The following is a 24,768-nucleotide window of genomic DNA, read 5'->3' as shown; positions in this document are numbered from 1 at the left end:
AGGCTGGACTCAGCACACTCTCAGCATTGCAGCACTCAAAATGGCTGTGGCTTTTGGATCAAGTTTTGGCAGGCACTCTGGATGAAATGAGGACTAGGTTTCCTGACTACAAGTCTTGTGCCCTAATCACAGGAACCCTCAATCCCCTCCATGTACATGTCTCTACACCCACAAGCCTACACCCATTAAAATGCCAATCTTCATCTAGCACAGATGAAGGCATAGATAAACTTAAAGTGAAAGTTACTTGTAAACACATATTAAATAAAATAAGCCATACAAACCTAAATAGCTGTCTTTTCTTATGGGTGTCACTGCATATACTATTGTCTTCCAAGAGCCTACTGAAAATGAAAAAAAAAAGATTATGGAAACAAAACCAGGAGTTTTTAATGATATATTTAACTTCTTGTCTTCTCCATTAAGTCTCACATTGCTTATTATAAACAACTTCTATTTTCCTATACCCAGATTGAAAGAAAAGGGCCTAAATTCACCCTTACCATGACTTCAGTGGACCTACACCAGGGATGATTTTGGCCCAAGACTGTCTTTCTGTAATGCTGATTTGTAGCAGAAAATACCTCTCAATGAGACCTTAATCTCATTTAACACCTCCTGTTAATAAGCACTTTACCTCTCAGAAACAGAAAAAAAAAAATCAGTATTTTATTTCCAAAATAAGATGAAGCCAAATATTACTCAATAAGAACATGAAACCCCATGTCAGCAAAATATTATTGTCATGATTTTGTAGAAACTCAGTTAATACTAAGAGCCAGCTTTCCAAGCAGGCAGGCCTCTCCCTGTCTTCCACTTCAGTATGCATCCCCATACTTTAAAACCCTGCTGTATGTACTTGAAAAATATGAATGCACATGCATGTATCAGAGTTTCCCAAATTCATCTACACATGTGTGTACAATTTAATGCATGTACACAAGAGAAGACTTAGGCATGAAGGTCAGTCTAGTTTGTATAGGTTCTTATGTTGGGTTCATCACTGTTGCATGTTTTCCAGCAGTACATTAAACAGTGCAAAAACTATTGTTCTTTGCCGTTTGTTCTTTCACCCTCCCCTCCAGGGCAGAAGTGTGTATAGTAGAGTGTCTTGTCTTGTTTGTTGGTTGGTTTCTTTATTCTTGTTGTGTTAGCTTTTTATAGATGTATATGTTGTATAGGGTGGTTTTGGATAGGGATGTTCCTGCCTCAGCCAGGAAGTTAGATGAGAAGGACTATGGAGTTTCCTTCCAGGCCTGCTTCCCTATGATCCTATGTATTTATGTCATGGAAAACAAGGTCAAAGAAATACATCTTGTACCTGGAGGGGAAGGTAGGGAAGTTTATGACGGGTTTTAGTTCCTGGGGGAGTTCATTTCCCAGTCTTAGACTTTCCCCCAAGAAAGTTCTGTCTTTTGCTTTACCCGTATTGTGGGGAATTGCAGTGTAGGAAAGTATGTACACAAAATGTATTTGATAGAAATGAGGATGGATAGATGTAGTAATACTTTAAGATATGGTCCTTTCCAACCCTATGATTTTATAAGCGGTTGGTTCCCTGACTCCACTTCTGGATATTTACAGATCTAGATCTTTGATTAGATAGAAAGTGATTTCACTTTACTATCCATAACAGCAAACATGTCTGTAGGAAACCATCATACAGTGTTGCAAAAAGGGAATCAGCTCAGATAATAATAGCAACAATTATCATTTGGTAATTATTATAATATAGCAATGATAATGGGCCTGATTTTCAGAAATGCTGAGCACCCACAAGTACATGTGAAATCAATGTGGGTGTTCAGTACCCCTGTAAATCAGGTCCAAAGCAAAAACAGAAACATTCCACACTTCTAAAAATATTTTTCATCCAATAACTTCAAAGTGCTTTAGGAAATTTAATTAATTACATCCTCACAGCACACCAAAGAGATCTATCTTTGATAAAACATTAAAATGTTGATGTATCAGTCTGTTAGCAATCAGTAGTTTAATCTACAAACATTCAATTCTGGATAATGACACAAACACCTTATATGCTTTTGTATATTACTGTATGCTTCAAGATCCTCTAAGTCCTCACACTGTGCTCATCATGGTGCAAATTTCCTTAAAGAAAAGATCCTCAAAAAAGCTGGATCAAAAATTAACATGAGAGGCTTTTTACAAGGGTAAAATAAACTATGAATATGAAAAATGATGCAGATGAGTAACAGCTAAGTTGTTTAAAAGATTTTTTTTTTACCTGTTTTCCACAAAAAGGTTTTCCTGGGAGCAAACTGACTGAAAAATAAAAAAGGCATTGTATCAGACGCTCTAAATATGTTCTATTGTTCCAGTTTTTTGCTTGATTTTAGATTTATATCCCCTGTTCAGGCTCAAAGGGATTTTAATTCATGCATCATTTGCATTTGTAGAAGACAAGAGGAAAAAAGTCAAGAATAAGGTCACACCAGTAAAATAATTCCATGCATTACAATGTATTGCCAGTGAGGCGTCTACGTTTTGAAACAAACTCAGACTTAGTCTTAGGCTCAGAAGAGATCAGTTATATATAAACTACTGACATTTTCGAGGAAGGCATCATTTATATGTAGCGGAAGGTTTTACTAGTTTGCCTTACCAGCTAAAACAAGGCGGCACCATAACACATAGCTGCAGGGGAAGAACAAACGGGAGGAAAGCATGCAAAACTGGTAAAATTCTAAAAGGAGTGGAGATGTTATAATACTTAGAAAATATTACATGATTTCATTTCACAAACAGAGAAGAAACAAAAGTACCCATGCTGAGAAATATTTTTTAAAAACATTTTAAAATGTTTTCTGTTGGAAAATTTAGCCTACAAAGAAGGTGAGAGGGTAAGAAGAAATAAATTCTATTAACAACTATACTCATTTTTTTAACATTTCTTAATTTTTTTACGTGGAGAAATGAAGCTGTGCTCAAATTTCCCACAAATAATTCTCTCTGCTTTTGATTTTTTTTCATTTCCTATTTCATGTTCACTACACAAAGCACATAGCAGTTGTCATTGGAACGTATCTCCATGAAGTACTGAAGAAAAGACAGTAATTTTACTGAATTTAAACAAAAGAAAGAGAGGGGGTGGAAATCAGGCCCATTACTTATATAACAATGGGGACTTGGTTCACAGAATAACTGAAGGCCACCATCAAGCACATCAAATTCTAATGCTACAGGAAATGCATTTGGTTAGGATGTACCTGTATTCAACAGGATGAAGTGAGGACCTGAAAGAGCACTAGCTAAAAACAATACAATACATTTGTTTTCATTCCTAATGTTTAAAATATATAAGGCCAAAATTCTCCACTGGTATAAACTGGTGTAGCTCCATTGAAGTCAATGGTATTGTACCCATTCCTACCAGCAAAGAATTTAGCCCACATTGTGTAATAATTCTTCATGTAGAAGCTATCATTCTTCAGGTTAGAGTAGTTGTCTGAGTATATTGGGTGTGTGCAAGTCAGTAGCAAATGTATCATTTTGAAGAGCAGATTAGCAGGCACTTGACTAGAATGGCTTAGTTGCAGATGATCTTGCCTTGAGCTACTGGGCTAGATTAGACCTCATGAAGTCCTTTCCAGCCCTACTTTCCTATGATCCTATAAAATTCTTACCAACTGTGCAGCTTCAGTGGTGTGAGTTTCTCATACAGGATCCGATTTAGGATGGCAGGATGACTGAAGGCAGGGAGGAGATTGGTGGAAAGCTCTTTTCTCCTTAAGAGAAAACCTCAAAATACATAAGTGACATCCTGGCCCCACTGAATCAATGACAAAAGTTCTCACTAAAAAGAGAAGGGCCAGGTTTTCAGGGCAGGCTGACTGTTGAGCAGAATCGCAAACCTTTTCATTAATGATTGCTGTGTTTCTTGATATAAATTACTGCACTCCATCTTCTCCCATTCTAAGCAGTTCATTCCCTAATTTTAATTAGTAAATCTGTCAAAGTTTGCCAGAAAGTATATTTTATTTTCTTGCTAATGAAGATAAAAGCAAGAGGTCTCTTATTCAAATGCTGAACAAAACAGTTTTCTGCCTTGACAGGCAGGCTGGGTCAAAGTTTTCAAAGCCATGTCTACTTTGCAATCAAGAGGAATGACTGGGCTAATGTACCTGTGCCAGCTTTATTCTAGCTACCTGGGTAACAATAACAGTGAATGCAGAAGCAAGGAATTTCGTATAGACTGGGAGCCTTTGCAAATATCCAGGGGCAACTTTCACTGATGCCCAGCCTGCTGCATCTTCATTTCTATTATAAGATAGGCTAACTAGATCCAAGGTAGGGCAGGTATTTCTCCCTGTGAGGCAATCAGTCCTCACACTGAAGTGTAGACATGTGCAACAAGGCCAAAATCTGGCCAGGTTCTGTGTATGACTGTCTCTGTAGGTTTTGTCCTACTGATCAGATCATTTGTGCACCCAGGTGAGATCATGAGCAAAGCTGAGCATGCCAACTGAGGCCGTGTTTGAAACAAACCACCGATTTTGAAAACTGCTTTTTGTTTCCAAGGCAGGCATGAGGAGAAATAAGCACCAAGGATTCACATGTTATTAGACACTGAGAGATGTCTGTTACCTCTTCAGTATCTTGAAGGGTATCAGTTTAATCTGCATTGCAGCCTTATGGACAGATTCAAAAACAACTCAGTTCATCTTCCATGCTGCAGAAGCTGGCACAAGGCCATTCAATGCCTGGAATATCCATTTTTCAAGACTGAAGTACAGAAGACATCTGTACTTCATGGTACAGAAGGCAGATACATTTTCATTATATTATCATTATTAAAAATAAGATGGCAAAAGAAGCTTTGGGTAGTAAGTTAGCTACTCCAAGGTCAAGATTCACTTTCCTATCTTGTAATATCAGTGCTTCACAATTTGAAGTACTGGGACAGCTTAAAACACAGCTGTTGTCAAGACTACTTTTAAATCACTTGGCCCTCAGCTGCAGATCTAAGGGAATGCAAAACAAATTTAGAAAAGGAAAAAAATATATACCGAATTATTTATGAATTTGCTTCCTAGCTGAGCTATGCTGCAGGTCCTAAGCACATAGCTCTTCCGTTGAGGTTCTACATATGGTCAGTTTTCCTTCCTTCTACAACCAATTTACAAGTGCCTTTTCAGCAGTTCAACAGTATTTTTTTCCACTGGGACATAAGCACCACTGCTGCCTGTGCACTTGTCAGTATTGTCTTCACTAAAAACAATAAATAAATAAGATGTTTTACCATGTGTTAGCTAACACAGGGTAAGTACTAATATTATCCAGTGGCTAGCAGGTAAAAGACAAGGCTCCCCAATACCACATACTTCAACCAGCCAGAAAATGCAAAAGACATAGACAGATTGCTTAAACTGGGATTTTATCATATGTTAGCTAACAATTGGTAAAAAAAAAAAAAACAAATAAAAAACCCCTCACATTTTTCCTAGTCTGGACTAGGAAGGAGGATAACCCAGGAGGATAACAGAATCTGGCACCACCTTCCCAGAACCTCTTTTTTATGACTGTTTTAAATCAGAGAGCAAGACTAAATCCCATTGCTACAAGACAGGGACAGATCCTTAGTGTTTCCTGAAACGGAAATGGTATACTGACTGCGGACAAGGCTCATAATTAATCTATCATTTTCCCCAAATATCCAAAAATTATATAGAATTTTTTTTTTAAAAAGGCTAAATTCCTTTGTAACCTAGCACATTTTTTTTAGAGATTTTCAAGTAGCATTAGTGCATTTATGTATTACTAACATCAGCATAAGTAAAGAAAAACATTTACATTTTTCAAATGAATATACAATAATGAAGAGAGAATACATTTATGAATAACTAATGATTCTTCTTTGACTCTATCTCATGAGGTTATGCATTACATTAACCTCAAAGAATGAAACTTCCCTTAAGTAATTGGACTGCTCTTTTTTCACAATCAATATTTTGCATGCTTAAAAGTCAAATATGCATCATTTACCCATAAAATTAGGATTCTCAATTCTCTACAATTTGCGTTTTTCACTGTAAACAGCATTAATGTACAGGCAAAACACAACAGATGAATTTTAGATTTTAACAACCTGGCCAATTAAATTCAACATGCTAAAAGCAATTAAGCTATAATTTGGATTCACAGCCTCATGTATTGTGCACTTCTGCTTCAGTGAATTTACTGCAGAAGCCACTCATTGCTGTAGAATTGTGCTCTTGGATCTACATTTTCATTTAGAAATACTTAGTCCTCATGGTCTGAAAATAACCTTGAAGATGTGAAGTCATGCAGTGTTGTTTTACAGTTGACAGCATGAAAGGTTTGTAAGAGTGTGAGTTATCTCAAGGAGTTGTTGACTCCAAGAACTAATAACGGTAATTAAAAATGTCAGCATTAACTATTTCCTTGCTGATTATTTTGTAAGAAACATTTATATAAATGTGCTTCTTTCACAATCTTAAACTGCTTTCTAAGCATCCTTATCTGGCAATTGTCAAAGTCTACAAGTAGGTTGCCTGTACCTCCAGCTTTCCCTAAAACTGATGATGCACTTGGGCATGGACAATATAAAAAAAGAGCAGTTAACTGAAAATGCACAGAAAAGCAAAAAATAAGGTGTCATTAATATCAGAATAAATATTACAAAAAATATTCTAAGGATGTGAAATTCATTTTCATAATTAAATCGTTTAGAAGCCTCCACTTCAAATTTAAAATGAAGCTACTAATGCTTTTTGGTCAGGTACATTTGAGTGGTACAAAAAGTGGACACTGCATGCAGATTTTTGGTCCAGCCTATACAATGGGGCCCTACTCATTCTAGATATTTCAACAGCAAATAATGCATTTGAAACCCATGTGAAAATTTATCCTTGGGTAATTAAATTGATTTTCCTTCCTGAGCTGTTTAAAACAGTTGCTCTTGTGGTGAAACTTTCTCTAAACAGACACAAATATCTAGTGTGATATTATAGCAACCATTTCAGGACATCACGTTCAGCCTTTGGGCCGGACATTAGACATCTCTTAGATATGAGAAGGCAAGCCTTCTTGTAGATTATAGAGGTGATTTTTTTCTAACATATTTTCTAAGGTTCATAATCCAGGTACTGACACAAATGTAAGCTACACTGTGAGAAAGAAACAGACATAATAAAAATGAATGACAGATGTGTTATTTAGCCTTTCTGTGCCCCACTTTCTATATCTGCAATCTGTGGTATGATAAAGCACATGTACCTACCTCACAGATGGGTTGTGAAAACTGAAAAGTTTACATTTGTAGAGGGCTTTTAAAAATAAGAGTGCTACATGCTGTAAGTGGTTATATGGTAGGCATTCAAATGTGGTAATTCCTAAAATAAAAAATCAAAATTGCATTACATTGCCCACCACCTCATATAAACATTTATACCATGCCAGAGAGACTCTCTTCTGTGAGGCATGCTCCACTCTGCAAATCAACTAAGAATTGTTTTGTGCTATTATTATTCACATTATCAGTGTAGTTTGCTGAAACACAGTAGCATGATTTACTGATGGCCTACTAATACCTGCAATAGCAGAGAGAGAAATCAAATGAGGGATATGAGAGAGAGAGGGAGAGATATCTGCATTGCTAATCTTTTAAAAAGGTTCACTCCCAATCCATTTAAACAACTCCTACCATGCATCACATTTTTACTCAGAATAAAACAGGCCTTGCTACTCTTACCATGCTAACCTAATGGATCACATCAGCCTTCTAATAATGTCAATTAAAATACTCACCACTTGCTTTTCTCTTTAAAACTGAGGTAAAAGTATCTAAATATATAACAAATACAGCAGCCAAATGCTTAGTAACTCAGAATATCACCACACTTTTCAGGATAACTTTGGACCATTTTTTTTTTTTTTTTCTTCTAGCTGTTCATGTGATGTACAAGCTGTATTGTTTTGGCAACAGCTTTTTTGCATGTTTTACCATGTTGCCTTGTTTAATCTGTCCTCAAACCCCTATGATTTTCCTTTTTGAAAATGTGCTCCTTTGTATGAAGTCAGAAACAGAACCTCCCACACAACAGACAACCAAGGATGTAGCAGTGTAAGAAAAGGCTCTGGCAGCTCGTGGACCAATCAAGAGCTCTGATATATATCTATATATAGATATATATATATCCACTACATTTATGTCAGGCTGCCATAATGAAGGGCTAATGTGAAATGAAGGACCAGCTAACAGATTTTATCTGTCACAGGAACAGAGAAAACTGAGCTAAATGTCTGTGCATTCTTCCCTACTCCCCCCCCCCCCAAAATGCAATTTACACACAGTGATCTACATACTAACAAGCAAAGTTACTTAAGATAAATGAAATCACAAGTGAAACAATACACACCTTGCATGGTCTGCTTAGAGAAAAAACAATTAGAAGAAAGGGCTGAGCTTGAAAATAGACACAATCTAAAAGTAACTCTCTGATTTCTGTGGCATGTGAAGAGCTTTTATTTAAAAGGACACTGTCAAATGTAATACCATATTTTTTTCCTTATTTGCTTAGGAGTATAGTTCATACTGCTAGTTCAGGACATGATCCTGTCCTCCCTGATCTGACAAAATTTTCTCTGAAGTGCAACATGAAATAGTGACAGCTCTTATAACATTCTATCCATACAACACCCTGTGTAGAGTTGATCCACATATGGAGCTTATCCATCTACCCAATGGAATATATGGTGTGGTACATGACACCGGAAATGAAGGGATGAGATAGTGAATTCAGAAGGCAAGGCAACTGGCTACAGTTGAGATCCAATTAATTTTTGTCTACCATTTTTAGGGAGAATGAGGTTGAACCCATAAAGGTTTGACATTTAAATAGGTTTACCTAGCAGTTTTGCACTATTCTATTTAACAATCTTTGTCCTTTTTTTTTGTTTTACTCCTATTGTCAGTGATGTCATTACTTCTGACAGCAGAAATAAGATTCCTTATTTAACCCGCATTTCCTTTATTAATTTGTTGATCATTTCAGCAAAATGTCATGAATAATCAGTGACTTTTGTTTAGTTTTATAGTCTTCCTTCCAGAACTGGGGGGAGGGTGTGTAGGGAGGAATTAGACAGACTCAAGAGAAGTTGCTTGACAGATCTAAGTGAACTGAAGGTTTGAATTAGTTGAAAGTGTCCATTTAAATCACTGCTCTTTTGCAAGCAAGGGTTATAATACCAAATACATCAGACCACACAAAACACAGACATTTACAGAAATGGAATAAGGACTTCCAGACCAACATGGCTGCCCTAATCTTCCTTCCACCTTCCTCCTCTGGAGCTATCAGTCATCTTTGCCAGAAGCCAACCTAGGTACCTCTTGGACTCATTTTACACCCTTTGCTTCAATCATCTTTCCCTACCATCTCTAGCTGCACAGTGCAATCCTGCTGCAGTGTTAGGGCCATAGGTGGAGGATACTGTCTGACTACTGAGAAAAATACAGCACTAAAGAGGCAATTAAAACAACTACTCACATCTTGTGCAAATATTCTCTCCCTCACTCTCTGATACTCCTCTTCTCTCTCTTCAATTGATTTACTTCGTCTGTCATCTCTAAATGGATGAATTCTGTTTTGCTGAGCAGAAAAAAAAACCAGGAGGGTTATATAAGTTGATCTGTTAAAAACTGCAGTTAAGTAACTGTCAGCTGAGGATATTAAATGGTCACTTAAATTAATGAGCTTTCATTCCTGAGGTGGTGTGCAAATCAACCAGGCTATGTGGGGTATACCCTAAGTGCCCTCCTAGGCCAACTAACTGAAATGAGGCTTTGTGCATGACCTTTGCAAATCCACAATCCTGAGTCAAAGCCTCCTCCATCCCACGCCCAACAGCTTTTGCAGGTTGATTTCTCATCTCCCCTACAGATTCTGCATAGGGCGAATGGCACAAAATACCTAGCTACAAGGAAGGGAACTGGGAAACTGAGTGGTAGGAACTGATGACTGAACACTAAGAAACCTGTAAGTTTATATTCATGATGAGTACAACAATAAATTCCACTTTCCAGAATATTTTGCACAAGAGTTAATCCTTTCAGTACAAAGCCTAGCCCTTAACATAACTTAATGGGAAAAGTAGCTATTTTAAGCTTTTAAATGATCTATAGCTTGGAAAACAACAGTACATGAACAGTACATGAACATATGGGGGGAAAAAAGACACTCAGCATGAAACACCTTGTTTACAATTAGCTTTTAACTACAATGCTACACCTTCTCCCTCACTGTGTTTTGTGAATAAGATCACGCTGCTTGCCTTTCATCCATTCCCACATCTATTACTCACTAAACCTTTTTTTTCCAAGGCCAATTGAGGTGCAGCATAGCTGGGAAAGCTGCCACATACAGTTGAAGGAAAAAGAAACAAGAAAAATAGTCCCTTATTAAAACCATGAAGCAGAGGCACTCAGTGGCTCTGAGTGACTCACTGGAAGCTACCGCCATAACGATAACCTGGAATGAGAAAGCACATGCTGTCTTACCTGGAGGAACTTTTTCATAAAAACAGTTCCAGTGTCAAAACCCATTTTGATATATATTTTTTTTTTAATGACTAAATGTATTTCAGGTATATGTTTAACATTGGATTTAGATGATCTTATGAGCACAACGCTTGCTGGTAACAGGTTTTTAAAAACACTTGGTAACAGTAGAATGAAGAACACACACAGCTGCCTGACATTTCCTATACATCATGTATCCAACTTGTTTGGGATAATGTAGTGTTATGTGACAAGCAACACACAGAAGGGAAGTTCTGCCACAGTACATGCATAACAAGCACATACGTTACACCGACAATAAAACATGGTAGGGGCAAGAGAAGGGAGGGAACTTAAAGATGAAACCGATTTGTTTTTGGTCAAAACTTATTTTAGGATGGTTTAAAAATCAACCTGGCCTCACCATAACATGTTTGTTTGGGGCTTTTTTCTCCTTTATGGCTACATCAGTTTATCATCGGTCCATACTGATATCCAACTCTGTATGTGTACAATTGAAGGACAAAGCTGTAGGGAGTGGAACAACTGCCATAGTTACATAGACATTTAGAAATGCGACTGACAAAGCCTTCCAACGGCTTGGAGCCTTTGACATTCCAACCCCCTTCCAACATGCAGCAAGTCCTGCGCCAAGCAAACCACCCATGCAAACCCACACACTGCCACTGCTAAAGCAACCACAGTAGGGCTTGAGGCGGTCCACTGTATGCCAAAGAGGGGGCAGAGGGAGAGGTATGGCAACAAGATAAAGGAAGGGGAAGCAACAACAAAAGAACAACAATAACATCAGTCAGCCCACCTTCAAAACAGAACAAATTTCAGCAACTCTCGAACCGAGAACCAACCTGATTGTCTTCTTTATCAATACTAGAGTTATCTCGCTTCAAGATAAATCGCTTCTGGGATTCTTCACCTTTTTCATCTTTTAAATGTTCAGAAAACCTTTGCTCTGGTCTGCCAGCAAAGTAAAACATAGCAATAAAAAAATCTTTTTTTTTTTGTTTTGCTTATTAAATTTTCAGCGCTTTTCGCTTTTCACAGGGGTATTTAGTGCAAAATTAGCTTACATTTGTTGTTCTTGTGAGACTGACTATATCTGTCTGATACTGTTCTATGGCTGCTACCTGTTATTGCTATAAATATCTTTTGTTGTTGGTATGTAGTAAGGAACATGAATTCACTGTCACTGAGATGGATATTCAGGCTCTCATCACTGTGACTGAAGGGCAAGAAAACAAGTTAACATACATTATGTTAATTTGCTCCTTCAGTTGTTGCTACACTGCCATTTAATAGAGCTTATCCACATTTATAAACAAGGAAAAGCGATAGAAACCTTTTTATAGAACTTCTCACTCCTAATAAATCAAATTGGTAACTGGGGGGGACTGATGGTATTTTGTTTAAACAAATAATTATCTAGTGGCTGATAGGCAAGGGAAATATTTCAGAATAGTCACACAGTATTGATCAGCCAATTGATTTAAAACCCATCCATACATTTTAGAAAAACAGTCAAATGCTACTGGCTAATAGCTTAACATTTCTAGGTTTAGTGGCCGGTAGGAGCTGCTCTGTGTTCTTCTTTGACCTTGCAGAAAAAGGAAATGCTAAGAGGTGTCTCATGTCATCAAGCAAGCAACTGTCAGCATTTGGGGCATAATGTAACATTTATATCTTTATAACATGCTGCAACTTGTGTCTGCTCCTTGCACCCTGCTTTTATGTTGCCTTCCCAGGCTTCATTCAGCAGCAAACTAGTACAAAAAAAAAGTAAAATAGCAATGCATTTTGTCACGTAAAAAGAACTTGCTAACTGATTGCATTTTAAATGTAGGAATACAAGTCTTGAACCATAGCTAAATAAAGGATCCCATCTATCACATAGTGCACCTGAGTTACTTCTGACAGTGTCTATAGGATCTATATGAGTTTGTCAAGAGAAGACTTAAAAATAGTACAACAATGCATTCAAACTGTGCACAAAACTCCCGCTGATATTAATACAAGTAGCATCAGCACACTGAAGACAGAGGCTAAACATCTTTCCAAAGTTTTGAAAATCAGGTCTATACAGCTTTTAAAATAATACAAAATAAATACTGACAAAATTTAAATTCACATTGAAATATTACATCCAGCTGAGCAAATCAGTTACCAATTTGCTTTTACAGTTTGAATTAGTAGTTAACTGACTGATTATGCATTTCATGGTAAAATATAGGGCATATCCATGCTATATAACTGCAGTCTGTTTCACTTAATTGCTAGATATATGGGAAAAACTCGTAATGAACTACGGATGAGTGCAAAACCCAAAGTTAGCAAATTTTCTGCCCTCCCCCTGCCCCGCCCCTCCCCTCCCCACTTCCATGGCGGATTTCAATTTCTTTTATTTTGTGCAAAAAATTGGTAAAGTGCATACTGGTACAGACACCAATAACTTGGTTTCCACAGATTGTGAACATACAATAATGCTGGGTACTTTAATAGGACCTATGGGTGATTAGCCACATCTGAATGTTAGGCCCATAAATGCAAAACATTGGAGACTAGCTTTATGCCCTGCTGTTGGTCTTTTCTGAAGAAAAGAAAAGCCCAATGGTCTGTGCTCATTTGTATGGTTTTCTAATGTAATGGATCATAAAATGCAGTTGTTGCTTGTAAATGGAAAGACAATGAAATAATGACATTACACAGTTTATTCTGCCTCCATTGTCATTAATAGGTCTTATAAGCTTAAATTGTCAAGGGAAGAAAAGATTTTATAATTCTTTATAATTAAAGTGAGTAAGTGAAGATCAGAGGTTAAATAAAACCATGAAAACACTTTCCATGACAGGCCATAATTAAAGGACAAACAAATGACTACTACATTTAGGGCATGTCTACACATGCCCCTGACTGTACAGTTGGTACTGTGGAGTCCCAGCAGCACATGGGTCATTTTCAACCCTACCGCACAGTAGCAGCGGCATCATGGTTAGTGTCCCGTGTAGACACACACTCAGAGTAGGTCAGTGTTGGAGTGATAAACTGTTTAGATGTGGGAGATGCAGTTGATGTCATATACTTGGATATTAAAAAGGCCTTCAGTATGGTCTCCTGTGATGCTCTTATAAAAAAAAATGGGGGATTGTGGGCTGGCAGGGTCCACAGTGGGTTGGAAACTGGCTAAGGGGTTGAACCCAGAGAGTCTTGGTGGAAAGGTCTGTATCATCGTTGTGGGAGGTGACCAGTAGTGTCCTGCAGTTTGGTTCTTGGCCCTGTGCTGCTCAACATCTTTATCAATGATTTAGATGAGCGCGTAGAAAGCACGTTGGCCAAGTTTCTGGACGATACTAAGTTTTGCGGAAAAGAAGTCATGCTAGGGGATAGGGTGTGGATCCAAGCAGACCTGGACAAGCTGTAAAGGTGGGCAAAGTGGAACTGGATACAGTTCAATACATGCAGGGTGCTTCATTTGGGGAGAGGTAACCAGCAGCACGAAGATAGGTTAGAATGAGATGTCCTGGCCAGCACAATAGCTGAAAGGGACCTCGAGGTTATAGTTGGTTGCAGGATGAACATGAGCCACTAGTGTGACACTGTAATCAACAGAGCTAATAACATACTGGGATGTATTAGCCAATGCCAGTTCCTCTCTACTCTGCACTGGTGAGACCCCAGCTGGAGTAGTGTGTCCAGTTCTGGGCACTGCACTTCAAAAAAGATGTGGAGAATCTTGAAAGGATCCAGAGAAGGGCCACAAGAATGATTAAGGGCCTGGACGACAAACCTTGTGAGGAAAGACTAAGGGATCTGAGACTGTTCAGCCTGGGGAAGAGAAGACTGAGGGGGACACTTGGTGGCTGTCTACAAGTACATAAGGGGTAATTATTAGGAGCTGGGAGAAAAACTGTTTGCTAGGGTGCCCCAGGGGAGGGCAAGGAGCAATGGCCATAAACTGTTAGAGGATGGTTTCAGGTTGGATGTAAGGGTGACCAGAATCTTGAATAGACATCTCAAGGGGGTGGTGCAGTCCCCAACCTTGGCAGTCCTCAAAAGGAGACTGGACAGACACACTGCTGGGAGCATCTGATCGCAGCAGTATTCCTTCCCAGAGTAGGGGGGTTGGACTCAATGATCTTTCGAGGTCCCTTCCAGCCCTTAATTTCTATGATTTGTCAACAGAGTAGAAGGTCAGTGCGGAAATTCTATTTCTAAATTTATATTTTGACTATTTTGTTTGTTTTGGGGTCATTTTACAACAGAGAGAAAAAAATGCCTAATTGTACAAGTCAAGAAAACAGACGTTTAAAATCCATTTGATGGATATCCTTTATAAATTAAGCCATATTCAAACATGTATGTATGTATGTAGTACAGATCTGAGTTTTTGGGTCATAATCATGAAAAAAGATTTTTGCTTGCAGAGATCCATGTGGAACCTTATTATTGACTTCAGTGGACCTTCATGACCCGCTATATGATGCTGCCATATAGTTTCTTCTTGCAGTATCGTGATCTTAGATACCAACTATCTAAGTAGGTTTACCAGAGTAAAACTATATTGTTAACAAATGAAAGCCATAGCAAGAGTTTCCAATGGAAAAGCTGAGGCAAACTCTTATTTTTCAAATTATAAATTATGTACCATAATGACATAAATAAATAAAGCACTGGCAATTATTTTAAAATGGTTACCAGTAAAACTGCAGTTGTCAATTATATAGGTAATGGACTGTATCTCTCTAATCCAAAATAATCTATGAGCCTTGATCGATGATGAACTTCAAATAAATGTTCAGACTAAGAACAAATAAATAAAAAATCCATTATTTCAAATGGGCGCTGGATTTTAGAAAAAAAATTGAAACAAATTGGCTCCTGTCTAGTCTGTGTTTTTAACATGGAAAATGTATATAAAACATACATAGTGTAATGCTATGAACTGATGTCACTTTTACATATTATTTACCACCCAAGCAGCCCTCAGGCCTGGCCCTTCTAAACTCTGACAGAAGCCAATGGAAGTCCTCTGTGTAAAGCATGTAGGATAAGTCCCATAGGAATCATATGTTATTCCTTTGATAAGATTTGATTCCCTGATTGATTCTTTTGATTAGATATATTTACACAGTGGTATCAGATGCATTGCTTTAAGAATCTGTGGATAAATTAAATGCTTATGAACAGGAGGGACAGTTAACATTGGTCTGTATCATAGTATGGGCAGCCATGCTGTTCATACACTATCCATTCATGGCAGTAGGGACTTACAACGCTTTTAATCATGAATATTTCTGAGACACTGATGTAAAATGTACTAAGCTCTGAGATGGTTGTGAACACCCTGTGAATAAATTTACCATGCTCATTTTTCAGTTTTGGAATAAGTTAAGGTTTTAATTAACTTTAAAGCCTGGCTTCGATCTATAAACTTGCAACTTTGCACCTGCAGTCACTTGCATTTGTGGCCATACTTCTTAGCCACATCTCATTATGAAACACTGCATTCCTCAAAAAATCCAGAAGTGCCTAAATAGAAGCTATTGGGTACTGGTCTTTTGAAAATCTGGCCTATAACTTCTACTATGCCTATATGCAAAGTAGAATTATTACGTAGGATTAGGAGAACTGGTTAAAATTGAAGACAATGAAGAAATGTCCCTATGTCTCATCATATTCCCTGAAGTCATTTGAAGGCTGACTTCTTGCAAAAAAAAGTTGTTCTTTTTTTCCTCCCGTGTAGTAAGGCAGAAGAATCAGGTAAGCTCTGTCAAGTATATAAATAAAATAAATACCATAATAACAAAGATACTGTAAAAGTATTCTGTAAAATTATGAAATAATTATGCAATGTTATCACCGTTTCATAGAAGACATTTGTATTTATGCTTATTTTTGCTGCTTGACCTCCAAGTCTGTCTACAGTATGCTATGTAAACAAAGGAATAATTTCCCTTCTAAGAGACAGAAAATACTAACCATATACAAGTAAATGAGTCAAGACAGAAAAATGTCTTTTCCTTCATAAAAATACAGTTTGAAGGGATAATGTGTGTACCAATATGTTTTGTGGTAAGTCTATATAGATTTATAAAGTCAGTTTATATCAATGAATTAATATAAAATACAGGTACACTTAAACATGTTAAATTTAATAGTTACAGAAAGGTCCCACACTGAAAACTGGAAAATGAAGTCCTTTCTTCAGGCATCATGAGGAAAACCCTCTATTACTTCCTGTAACTGTACAGCATAGACAGTGGTGGTGGCATACAGAGCTTTGCTATATATTCTGTCCATATGTCTTAGTCCTTGAAGTGACTTATCTCACATTTTAGGGAGGTAACTCCAATTCCATGACCACTGATTCCTTTGGCAACTCTGAGAAGAATGGCAATGTCAACAAGCTTGTGAGTTAATTCCAGGTGTGATGCTGGCTACATTGTGTAGCACTGCTCTTTCCTTTGCTCAGCGCTAGAAAGGTCTGATGTTTTCAGTTGTTACAAAACAGATGGCATCATGGCTTGGGCAGTTACACATTCAAAATAAAATTTCAATTTCTGAGGATTAGGTACATAGCAAAAGATGCATTTTTGCAATTTTAAATAAAAGTTTATGGATTTCCAAGCAATGCTCTTGACCAACCAAGAGAGCATTTTCCATTAACTCTTTTATACTTACAATAAATGTGGCAATACATTAGCTTTATTTCCCATGCATAGAAGTAAATTATCACAAGTAACAGGAAAAACTATATGCGAATTGCATAGATATGAAAATGTCAGACCATTAAATCTTTGAACAATTATGTCACTGACTGCATGATTCTACTATTTTTTCCTCAAAACCTATGCCCAAAATTAATGTTGAGAGACATAGCATGTGAATTATTGTTAGATATGCATTTTCACTCAACAGACACCTATATGCACATGCCAGATTTATAAATGCGCACACACTTCCAAATTATTGTTTTCATTATGCAGGCATGTTATTTGTCTAATTTTAGTTCTAATCCAATTTAAAATTTTCTGCAAGGCCAGTAGGAAAAAATTAATCATTGCAGATGTACACAAAAGAGACTAAAATGAACGAAGTAAATGCCAATTTAAAAGGTTAAGAGACACAGAATGCTTTTTCCAAACTTGCCAAATATTATGCAGATTTGTCTCCTGGTTGGTCTATACAAACAAATCCTTACATTCTCTTGTTAATATACTTACAAAAAACCCCCCAAAAAACAAAAAAACCAACACAATTTGTAAAACCTTTGTTTTTCAGCAATATGATCCAGTACAGCAGGCAGTATGTTTAATTCAGCAACTGCGGAGTTGGCCAAAGGGGGTTTAGGAAGCCACGTATGCTTCACATTTATTTGGCAAAATGGCTTTGCTGCCTTGCAACCTCTCTGCTCATGAATTTATCTGATGTTCCTATAAATTGTCAGATTGAAGTACTGGACACTTTTCTTTCTGAATAATGATCCACGTGGCATATTTTTTTCCTTCAAAGCAGTTTATAACTGAGAAGCTACTACAACTACATATTAAATCTAAGGTTTTCATTAGTCGGTATAATCTTTTATCAGGATGCTACAGATCTCCTCTGAAGTATTTATGTAAGGTGGTTTTAACTGTTTTTCAGTGCAACTTTATCAGTTTTCTTTCCTTTGGAAACTCATAATACGAATGCACTGCCTGCAAAAGAAAAAAAATACTGGACTGGATCCTCAGCTGGTATATATAATTGGGGTAAAATTCTATCAGCCAAGGAGCTGGCCCACTGTCTGTATTTTGTGATTGATTTGTTGTCCATACCCATTACTCACAGCTGCTACCACTGTAGGTCCAAATTGCTCTCTCTTCTATTGCCCTCCCATAACTCCACATCAACAGTACTCCTTTTGCTACAGCTGCCACTAGGATGCTCCAATCCACATTTTTCCCCATTGGTGAGATCTGCAGAGTTGATGTTCTCACTGTTCATCTCTGTCCCATTCTTCACCTTCATTCCCCCTTGCAGATCCTGCCTCCCTGGAGAGACTTGCATAGGAGCCCAGGTCAAGGGTGATGACTTGAGTGTTTGGTAGGCAGCTGCTTTTGCCCTGTACTCATTTTAAGGTGAGTGTCAGTTAGCATGTAGGATATATAATTATATAGAACACAGTGCACAACCTGATCTATATAGACTATGCAATACCCAGTACTAAAGTTTCTACATACTTATGCCATGTCAATTCACATATATTCAGAAGATTATTTATTAGATAACCTTTAACTAATGTCCTTTACTTCTGAAAAAATGGCTTCAATAATTGCCTGCACTGTTGTATTCTTCAAAACAGATGTACAACCCATTCTCACTGTCAGTGCTGGCAGAGAGCATATGGCAGGGTCCATCTGGTCCTCTGTCCAGGCCCTGAGACAGCAGAGATCCCTCTCGTGATCGCTTACTAATGATGGTAGCAGCAATGAACTGCAATAGGACTGGTTCAGAGAAACATCCAAAACATTTGTTATGCAAAGCCTCCCTGAATTATCTGTACTTTTGATGTCTTCAACAAAGGCCTTTCACCATGCCTTTTCTCTCTAGTTCATAAAACTCTTGGGATACCCTACTGGTTCTGTTTTCTTGTTATAAGGAAAGAGAGGTGTGCTGGTTTTCATGGGGGATTATGGACAACATTTTTTTTTTGAGGAAATACACGGGATCAATAAGAAACCCATCCTTGAATAACCTTTTCCAGGTGATGGCATGGCTCACTCCCCCAAGGTAGCATTTTATAGGCCTACTATACTGGCATTTCAAAAGCAGCTTGTGGCTTATTCCCCTATGTATATCATATCTCAAATCTTGTGGTGTATGGCATTCTCCAGTTTCCCCAGATGGCTGATATTTTTTGTATCTACTATAGCATTTTCCAGGGGAGAGAAGTACAACTTAGCAGAAGGGGCTACGGATCTCCTGCTTCACTGGGTTGGATGGATATTAGCTACGTAGCTAGTAGATACAGATACACAGAAGAGGAGGTCAGCTTCTTCGAAAAAGTAAAAATCTTTCTTCTCAGAAGATGAAAACACATGTTGTAGACATGAATAGGAATTAAGCAATGCAGTACCTGAAATAATCTCTCAGATAGAAGAAAAGAAGGCAGTGAGATATGAGAAATGAGTAAACCCATCTGAGTTATTCTCTGTCTACGTTTACAGGTGTAAATATAGCTAGACTTCTCCAAATTGGAAAAAAATAAAAATAAGCTAACAGATTTTAAGGCCAGAGGGGAAGCATTATGTTGTTCTACTTACAGTGGTTCCATAAGGCGTATCTTAATTTCTGCTTCAAGTCTATAACTTGAGCTAGAACATATATATTATTTTCTAAACAACATTTAATCATGATTTAAAGATGTCACATTTCCAAGATAAATACTTCCAATGGTTAATTGCCCTCCCAAGATAACTCTGTGCCTTGTTTCCACTTTGAATGCATCTAACTCTGCCTTCTAGTCATGGAATCCTCAATGAGAAAGGGGCATAAACAGCTTACTACAAGAAACCTCTTTTCCATGTGGTTGTTTACAAGGGCTGATCTAGAGGGGGTTCAGTGGTACAGCTGAACTCCTATTTCAGACAATACCATGGAAGCAGCAGTCAAGAACTATTTTTAAGTCCCTGAAACAGGTAAGAATTCACTCTTCTCAGTGTCTCCTCCCCTCTGTGTTCAGTAGCATATCCCCTGCCCTTGACTCCTGTTCTCCACAACACCTGCTGCTGTTGCTGTCCTCAGATGATGTGGGGGCAGAAAATGTTCCAGAGCTGTTTGTACACCACACCAATTTGGCTGTGCAAGGAGGCAGGCTCAGCTGGGGACAATAGCAGCAGTGATGGTGGTGGTCAGGTCCTCCTCCCTTCCCCATTTCCTTGGGTATTCCCTACAAGGCCAGGAGCAGGTGCAAGGGAGGGAAACCTGCCTGCTGCTACCACTGTCCCTGGTGGAGCCTGGATCTCTGCACACCTGCCTCCCACAGCCCCAGCTGAAGCTGGGTAGTAAGCAAGGTAGGAGTAGCTGGGACAGCAGTAGCAGCAGCACACAAGTCTCCATTTCCTGTACCCAGAGGCACACATAGAGAAGGCAGAATGGGAGGGGATGGTAGGTGTTGTTTAGCATGGAGGAGAAGGGGCAGGCTTAGGGGAGGGAGAGGGGGAGAGATTCTAACTTAACTCAGGGACTTAAAAAAAAGAAGTCCCCATGTGCTGATCCTGAACTATGGTCTGCCCATTCCACTGGAGGAGTGGGAGGGATGCAGAGAGGGAGAAAGGCAGTGCTGGTCGCTACTCATGCAAACACTCCTTTTAAAAATTCTGGATCCACCTATAGCTGCTTGATATATTAGGATCAAGTCATCTCTTAATATTCTTACTGATAAACCAAAAATACATTTTAGTCCCAAGGATGTTTTTCAGGCCTCAAATTAGGGTAATAGGGATCATAAGTAGAGCTGGAAGGGACCTCACCAGGTCATCGGGCTAGTCTCCTGCTCAAGTCAAGATCATCCTTGACTAAACCATCCCAGCCAAGTGTCTGTCCAGCCTACCCTTGAAAATTTCCAGGAATGTAGGATCCGCAACTTCTCTAGACCGCCTTTTTCAGTGCTTGACCATGTTCATAGTCAGAAAGTCCCTTGGCAACGGCAGGATATTGGCTACTGTAGTTCCCTTACTTTACCTATGGGAGGTTAGGGTGTTATATCCTGTGGTTGTGTCAGGGTTGACTGCAGCTTTGCAAGCAGGATAAACATGGATTTTTTTTTTTTTTTTTTTAGGATGGTTTGGATAGAGATGATCCTGCCTCAGGCAAGGGGTTAGGCTATATGACCTCTTAAGGTCCTTCCAGCCTAACATTTCTATGATTTTACTGAAAATTTCTCCTGCAGCTTGAAGCCTTTATTCTTAGGCTTTTTTGTGGGGCCAGAGGGGATGGGACTATCTCCATTCACTCTATAACTGCCCTTCAGATATCTGAAGAGTATTACATTCACCCTCAGTCTTCTCTTCTCCAGACTAAATAACCCTAGCTCTTTCAGCCTGTCTTTATAAGTCATGCTCCCCATACCTCTAATAATTTTTGTTACTCTTTGCTGGACACCTTCCAATTAATTCCATTCTTCTTGAAGTGTGAGACCTAAAACGATGCTTGCAGCACTTCTGACTCTTTTACAAACTCCAGTTTTTGAAGTGTGAACACCAGAATTAAATACAGTACACAAGTAGTAGCTTCGCTAATAATGCTTTATCCAAAAGTACTGCCACCTCCCTACCACTACTCTATATTCCTCTGCTTCCACACTCTGTAGTAAAATTTGCTACAACATTGGAGTGGGAGTCTGAGATCTAGATGAAATTTAAGGGTATTCTTATTTCTGTCCTCCAGGAATGTTGAGAAATGTACGTACCTGTGCTTGGCACTTATTACAAACTCTCATCAACGATAACAGGAAAGTGGAACCAAGCACATTATTCTCCTATTATTTTTCATATGCAGTTCAGAAGGTACATAGAACACAAGCCTGCAAACCTTACTCATCCAAGGCATCTACTGGAAACATGTAAATATTGTAAACGGAGGTCCAGTTTTAGAAAAGAGCAAACTGAGCAGTTAAGCTTCTTTCTTGTAGCTAGAAAAAGGTAAGTAGGATTTTTGTAATACCCAAGTTAAATGAGTTTTTTACTATCATTTATGTGGATGGGGAAGGTTATTGCATAATTCATAGTCAGAAACAATTTCATAAATATCTATTTAGATACTTGAAATATTTTGGGGAAAGAATGGAAAATTTGAAATACTGAAGTGTTTAGTAAGTTATCTGGTAATATTTTAGAAGATCCTAATTACATCAAAACGTTAAAAGATCAACTCAGAAAACAAAACACAGATACCATACAAAGATGACAAATGACAAAGACAAACATAATCTTAGTCTTTAAGTACTGTAAAATTCAAAGGTGCTTTAAGCACACACAAATCCTGGAATTGGAAGGGTTGGCCGATGCCAAAACACTTCAGAAGCCTTATTCCAAGGCATATATTTCTGACAGTACCATGGAAAACAGTTCATCACAAGAGGCAACAACTTTGCTATATGTGGGAAAAGTGGCTTACTGTGTGTACCACAGTAAATTGTGTACCATGGTACTTATGTAGTTAAATCCAGAAGAGTCCACAAGCAAAAATATCATGAAAATACTGATATAAGGGTGTGGGAATGGTATGGGGATTCATCCATAGGGAGCACAAGCACAAAATCTTGTAAAAATGATAACCAGGTTTTAAATTTACAATGTGGTCTTAAATAAATGCTTGTTAATACACCTTAAGTGAATTAATGGCAGTCCAGAAAGGAAGCCAGCTAGGGCAATGGGGCTAGAAGAGGCCATGATTAATCTGGGTGCCTACAGAAGCACCAGCCTGTAAATAAGTGTGGAGCAAATAACAAAATGTAGTTACACAGATACGACATCAGAAGCATTACAGAATAGAAATATACCTGCTTCTGCAGGAGAAACCTAAATGCTGTTGCAGAGCAGATTCAAAGAATCAGTGTAGATTTATAGTATTGTTATGCAGGGGTTCAAATGGTTATACTGCCTTTTTCTGTTATTTAATTTAATAAGTAACTGACTTAGTTTAACAAAAGACAAATGCTTGGTCCCTCATGATCTTGGCCTCTGGTTTGAGGACATGCTGCAGCACAGTATGGTGCCCTTTCTTGCTTTGCTAGTTTGCGACTGTGCCTGCCTACTTTGTTTTTGTTTCATGCTGGAAGCCATAAGCCTCTACAGTATAGGGGTATTAAGCTCATGTAAGCATTCCTGTATTAATACGTACCTTTGTACCACAATTCTATTTCACATGGTGCAGTCAGTCATTTTGTTGGCTCTGGATCATGACATGTGAAGGCATGCAAGTATTCTGTAAATTGGACCATCTGGAAGTGACGGGGCCACAGCTGAATGATGCAAGGCAAAATTCCAGTCCTAGACATGGTACATAACAGAAGCATGCCTTTGTCTAAGACCATGATTTTTAAAAGCAGGGTTTAAAATCCAAGTTCTTAAATCTATACATTAGGTTGAGGGGGCTGATGAACAAGTGCTTCAACTGAATTGTGGAAGTCACATATATGAGCCTAGTCTTAGGCTCTTGTTTAAGATTCTGGCCTTAATATTTTGGTAGTGAGCTAGAGAGAGAGATTTCTGTGCATAAAATGTATTTGTTGCGTTAATCTTTCAAGCCCTGGGCTATAATACCATCAAAACCTAACACACACATACACACGCACACACACACAGAGCTATTGAAAATGTTTTAAAAAATATCGTAGGAAAATAATCACTTTATACACGACTACTTTTGTACACTAGGAGTTGCTGAGAATAGCTGGTAAGTTACACTATTAAATACAAAGCCATTAAAATAGTCTCTCTGTCACTCTCTCTCTCTTTTTTTTTTTGCCAAGCATTAACATGGTATTCCTATAGACGACTTCTGCTCCATCTTACCAATAAGAAATGCTAAGTTAATGGCAGTGATCATCATTTTTCATTCAGCGTGCAATTCAGGATATTGTATTTACCATATAAAATTATGAGATTAATTATAAAAATATATTTCTGTAGTCAGTTGCACTCCATTTTAGTTTAACATGCTCAGTACTTTATATAAATATGCGGGACCAGTGCTGCCCATAATACAAGTGGACTTGGAGAAACTGTGTTCAGTTAGCCTATGTGAGAGTGAAATGTCTCATTGAGATTTGTCGTTTCAACTGGAAAATGAGTTTGTCTTTCTACATTCTCCAACCACTGTTCAGAGCAAGCCATGAAGACTATCCTCTAACCCTACAGATCTTCTGGGCCCCATGCATGTTGTGGGCAAATCAAAAAGCCAGAGCTCATTAATGCAGGGACATGGCCCTTCTAAAGCTTTCTATCTCTGCTCCCCAACATCTCTATTCTAATAGACTACTGAAGGCTTCCCTGGAGATTCTCTTGTAAGAGTTGGGATCCCCATCATGAAAATGCTACAATGGGCCCAATAGGTGCAGGGCAGATGTATGTTTTTTACTCCATTCACCTGGTCTTTGCTCCATTTCAATGTGCTACTCTCTGGCTGTATGAACCTTTTTTTTTTTTGTGGGGGGGGGGGGGGGGGGG

General features: G+C 38.2%; 1 protein-coding gene across 17 annotated transcripts in view; it reads right to left on the bottom strand.

The window, feature by feature from the left end:
• ARPP21 (cAMP regulated phosphoprotein 21) overlaps nucleotides 1–24,768 on the bottom strand; it is a 188,458-nt gene that overhangs the window by 93,644 nt on the left and 70,046 nt on the right. For 9 of the 17 annotated variants that reach the window (XM_019508962.1, XM_019508970.1, XM_019508974.1 and 6 more), the window contains exons 10-13: nucleotides 11,410–11,518; nucleotides 9,534–9,635; nucleotides 2,249–2,286; nucleotides 285–344 (exon numbers count right to left, since the gene is read on the bottom strand). In XM_019508962.1, the coding sequence (XP_019364507.1) occupies nucleotides 285–344; nucleotides 2,249–2,286; nucleotides 9,534–9,635; nucleotides 11,410–11,518 (309 nt within the window). The remainder of the gene's footprint in view (nucleotides 1–284; nucleotides 345–2,248; nucleotides 2,287–9,533; nucleotides 9,636–11,409; nucleotides 11,519–24,768) is intronic. The other 8 variants (XM_019508967.1, XM_019508969.1, XM_019508976.1 and 5 more) reach the window with 4 other exon arrangements.

This window comes from Gavialis gangeticus, unplaced genomic scaffold, assembly GCF_001723915.1.
Source record: "Gavialis gangeticus isolate Ggan-Ray unplaced genomic scaffold, GavGan_comp1, whole genome shotgun sequence".
Taxonomy (NCBI): domain Eukaryota; kingdom Metazoa; phylum Chordata; order Crocodylia; family Gavialidae; genus Gavialis; species Gavialis gangeticus.
Note: the sequence above shows the minus strand (reverse complement) of the source record. Positions and strands in the feature narration are given on the sequence as shown.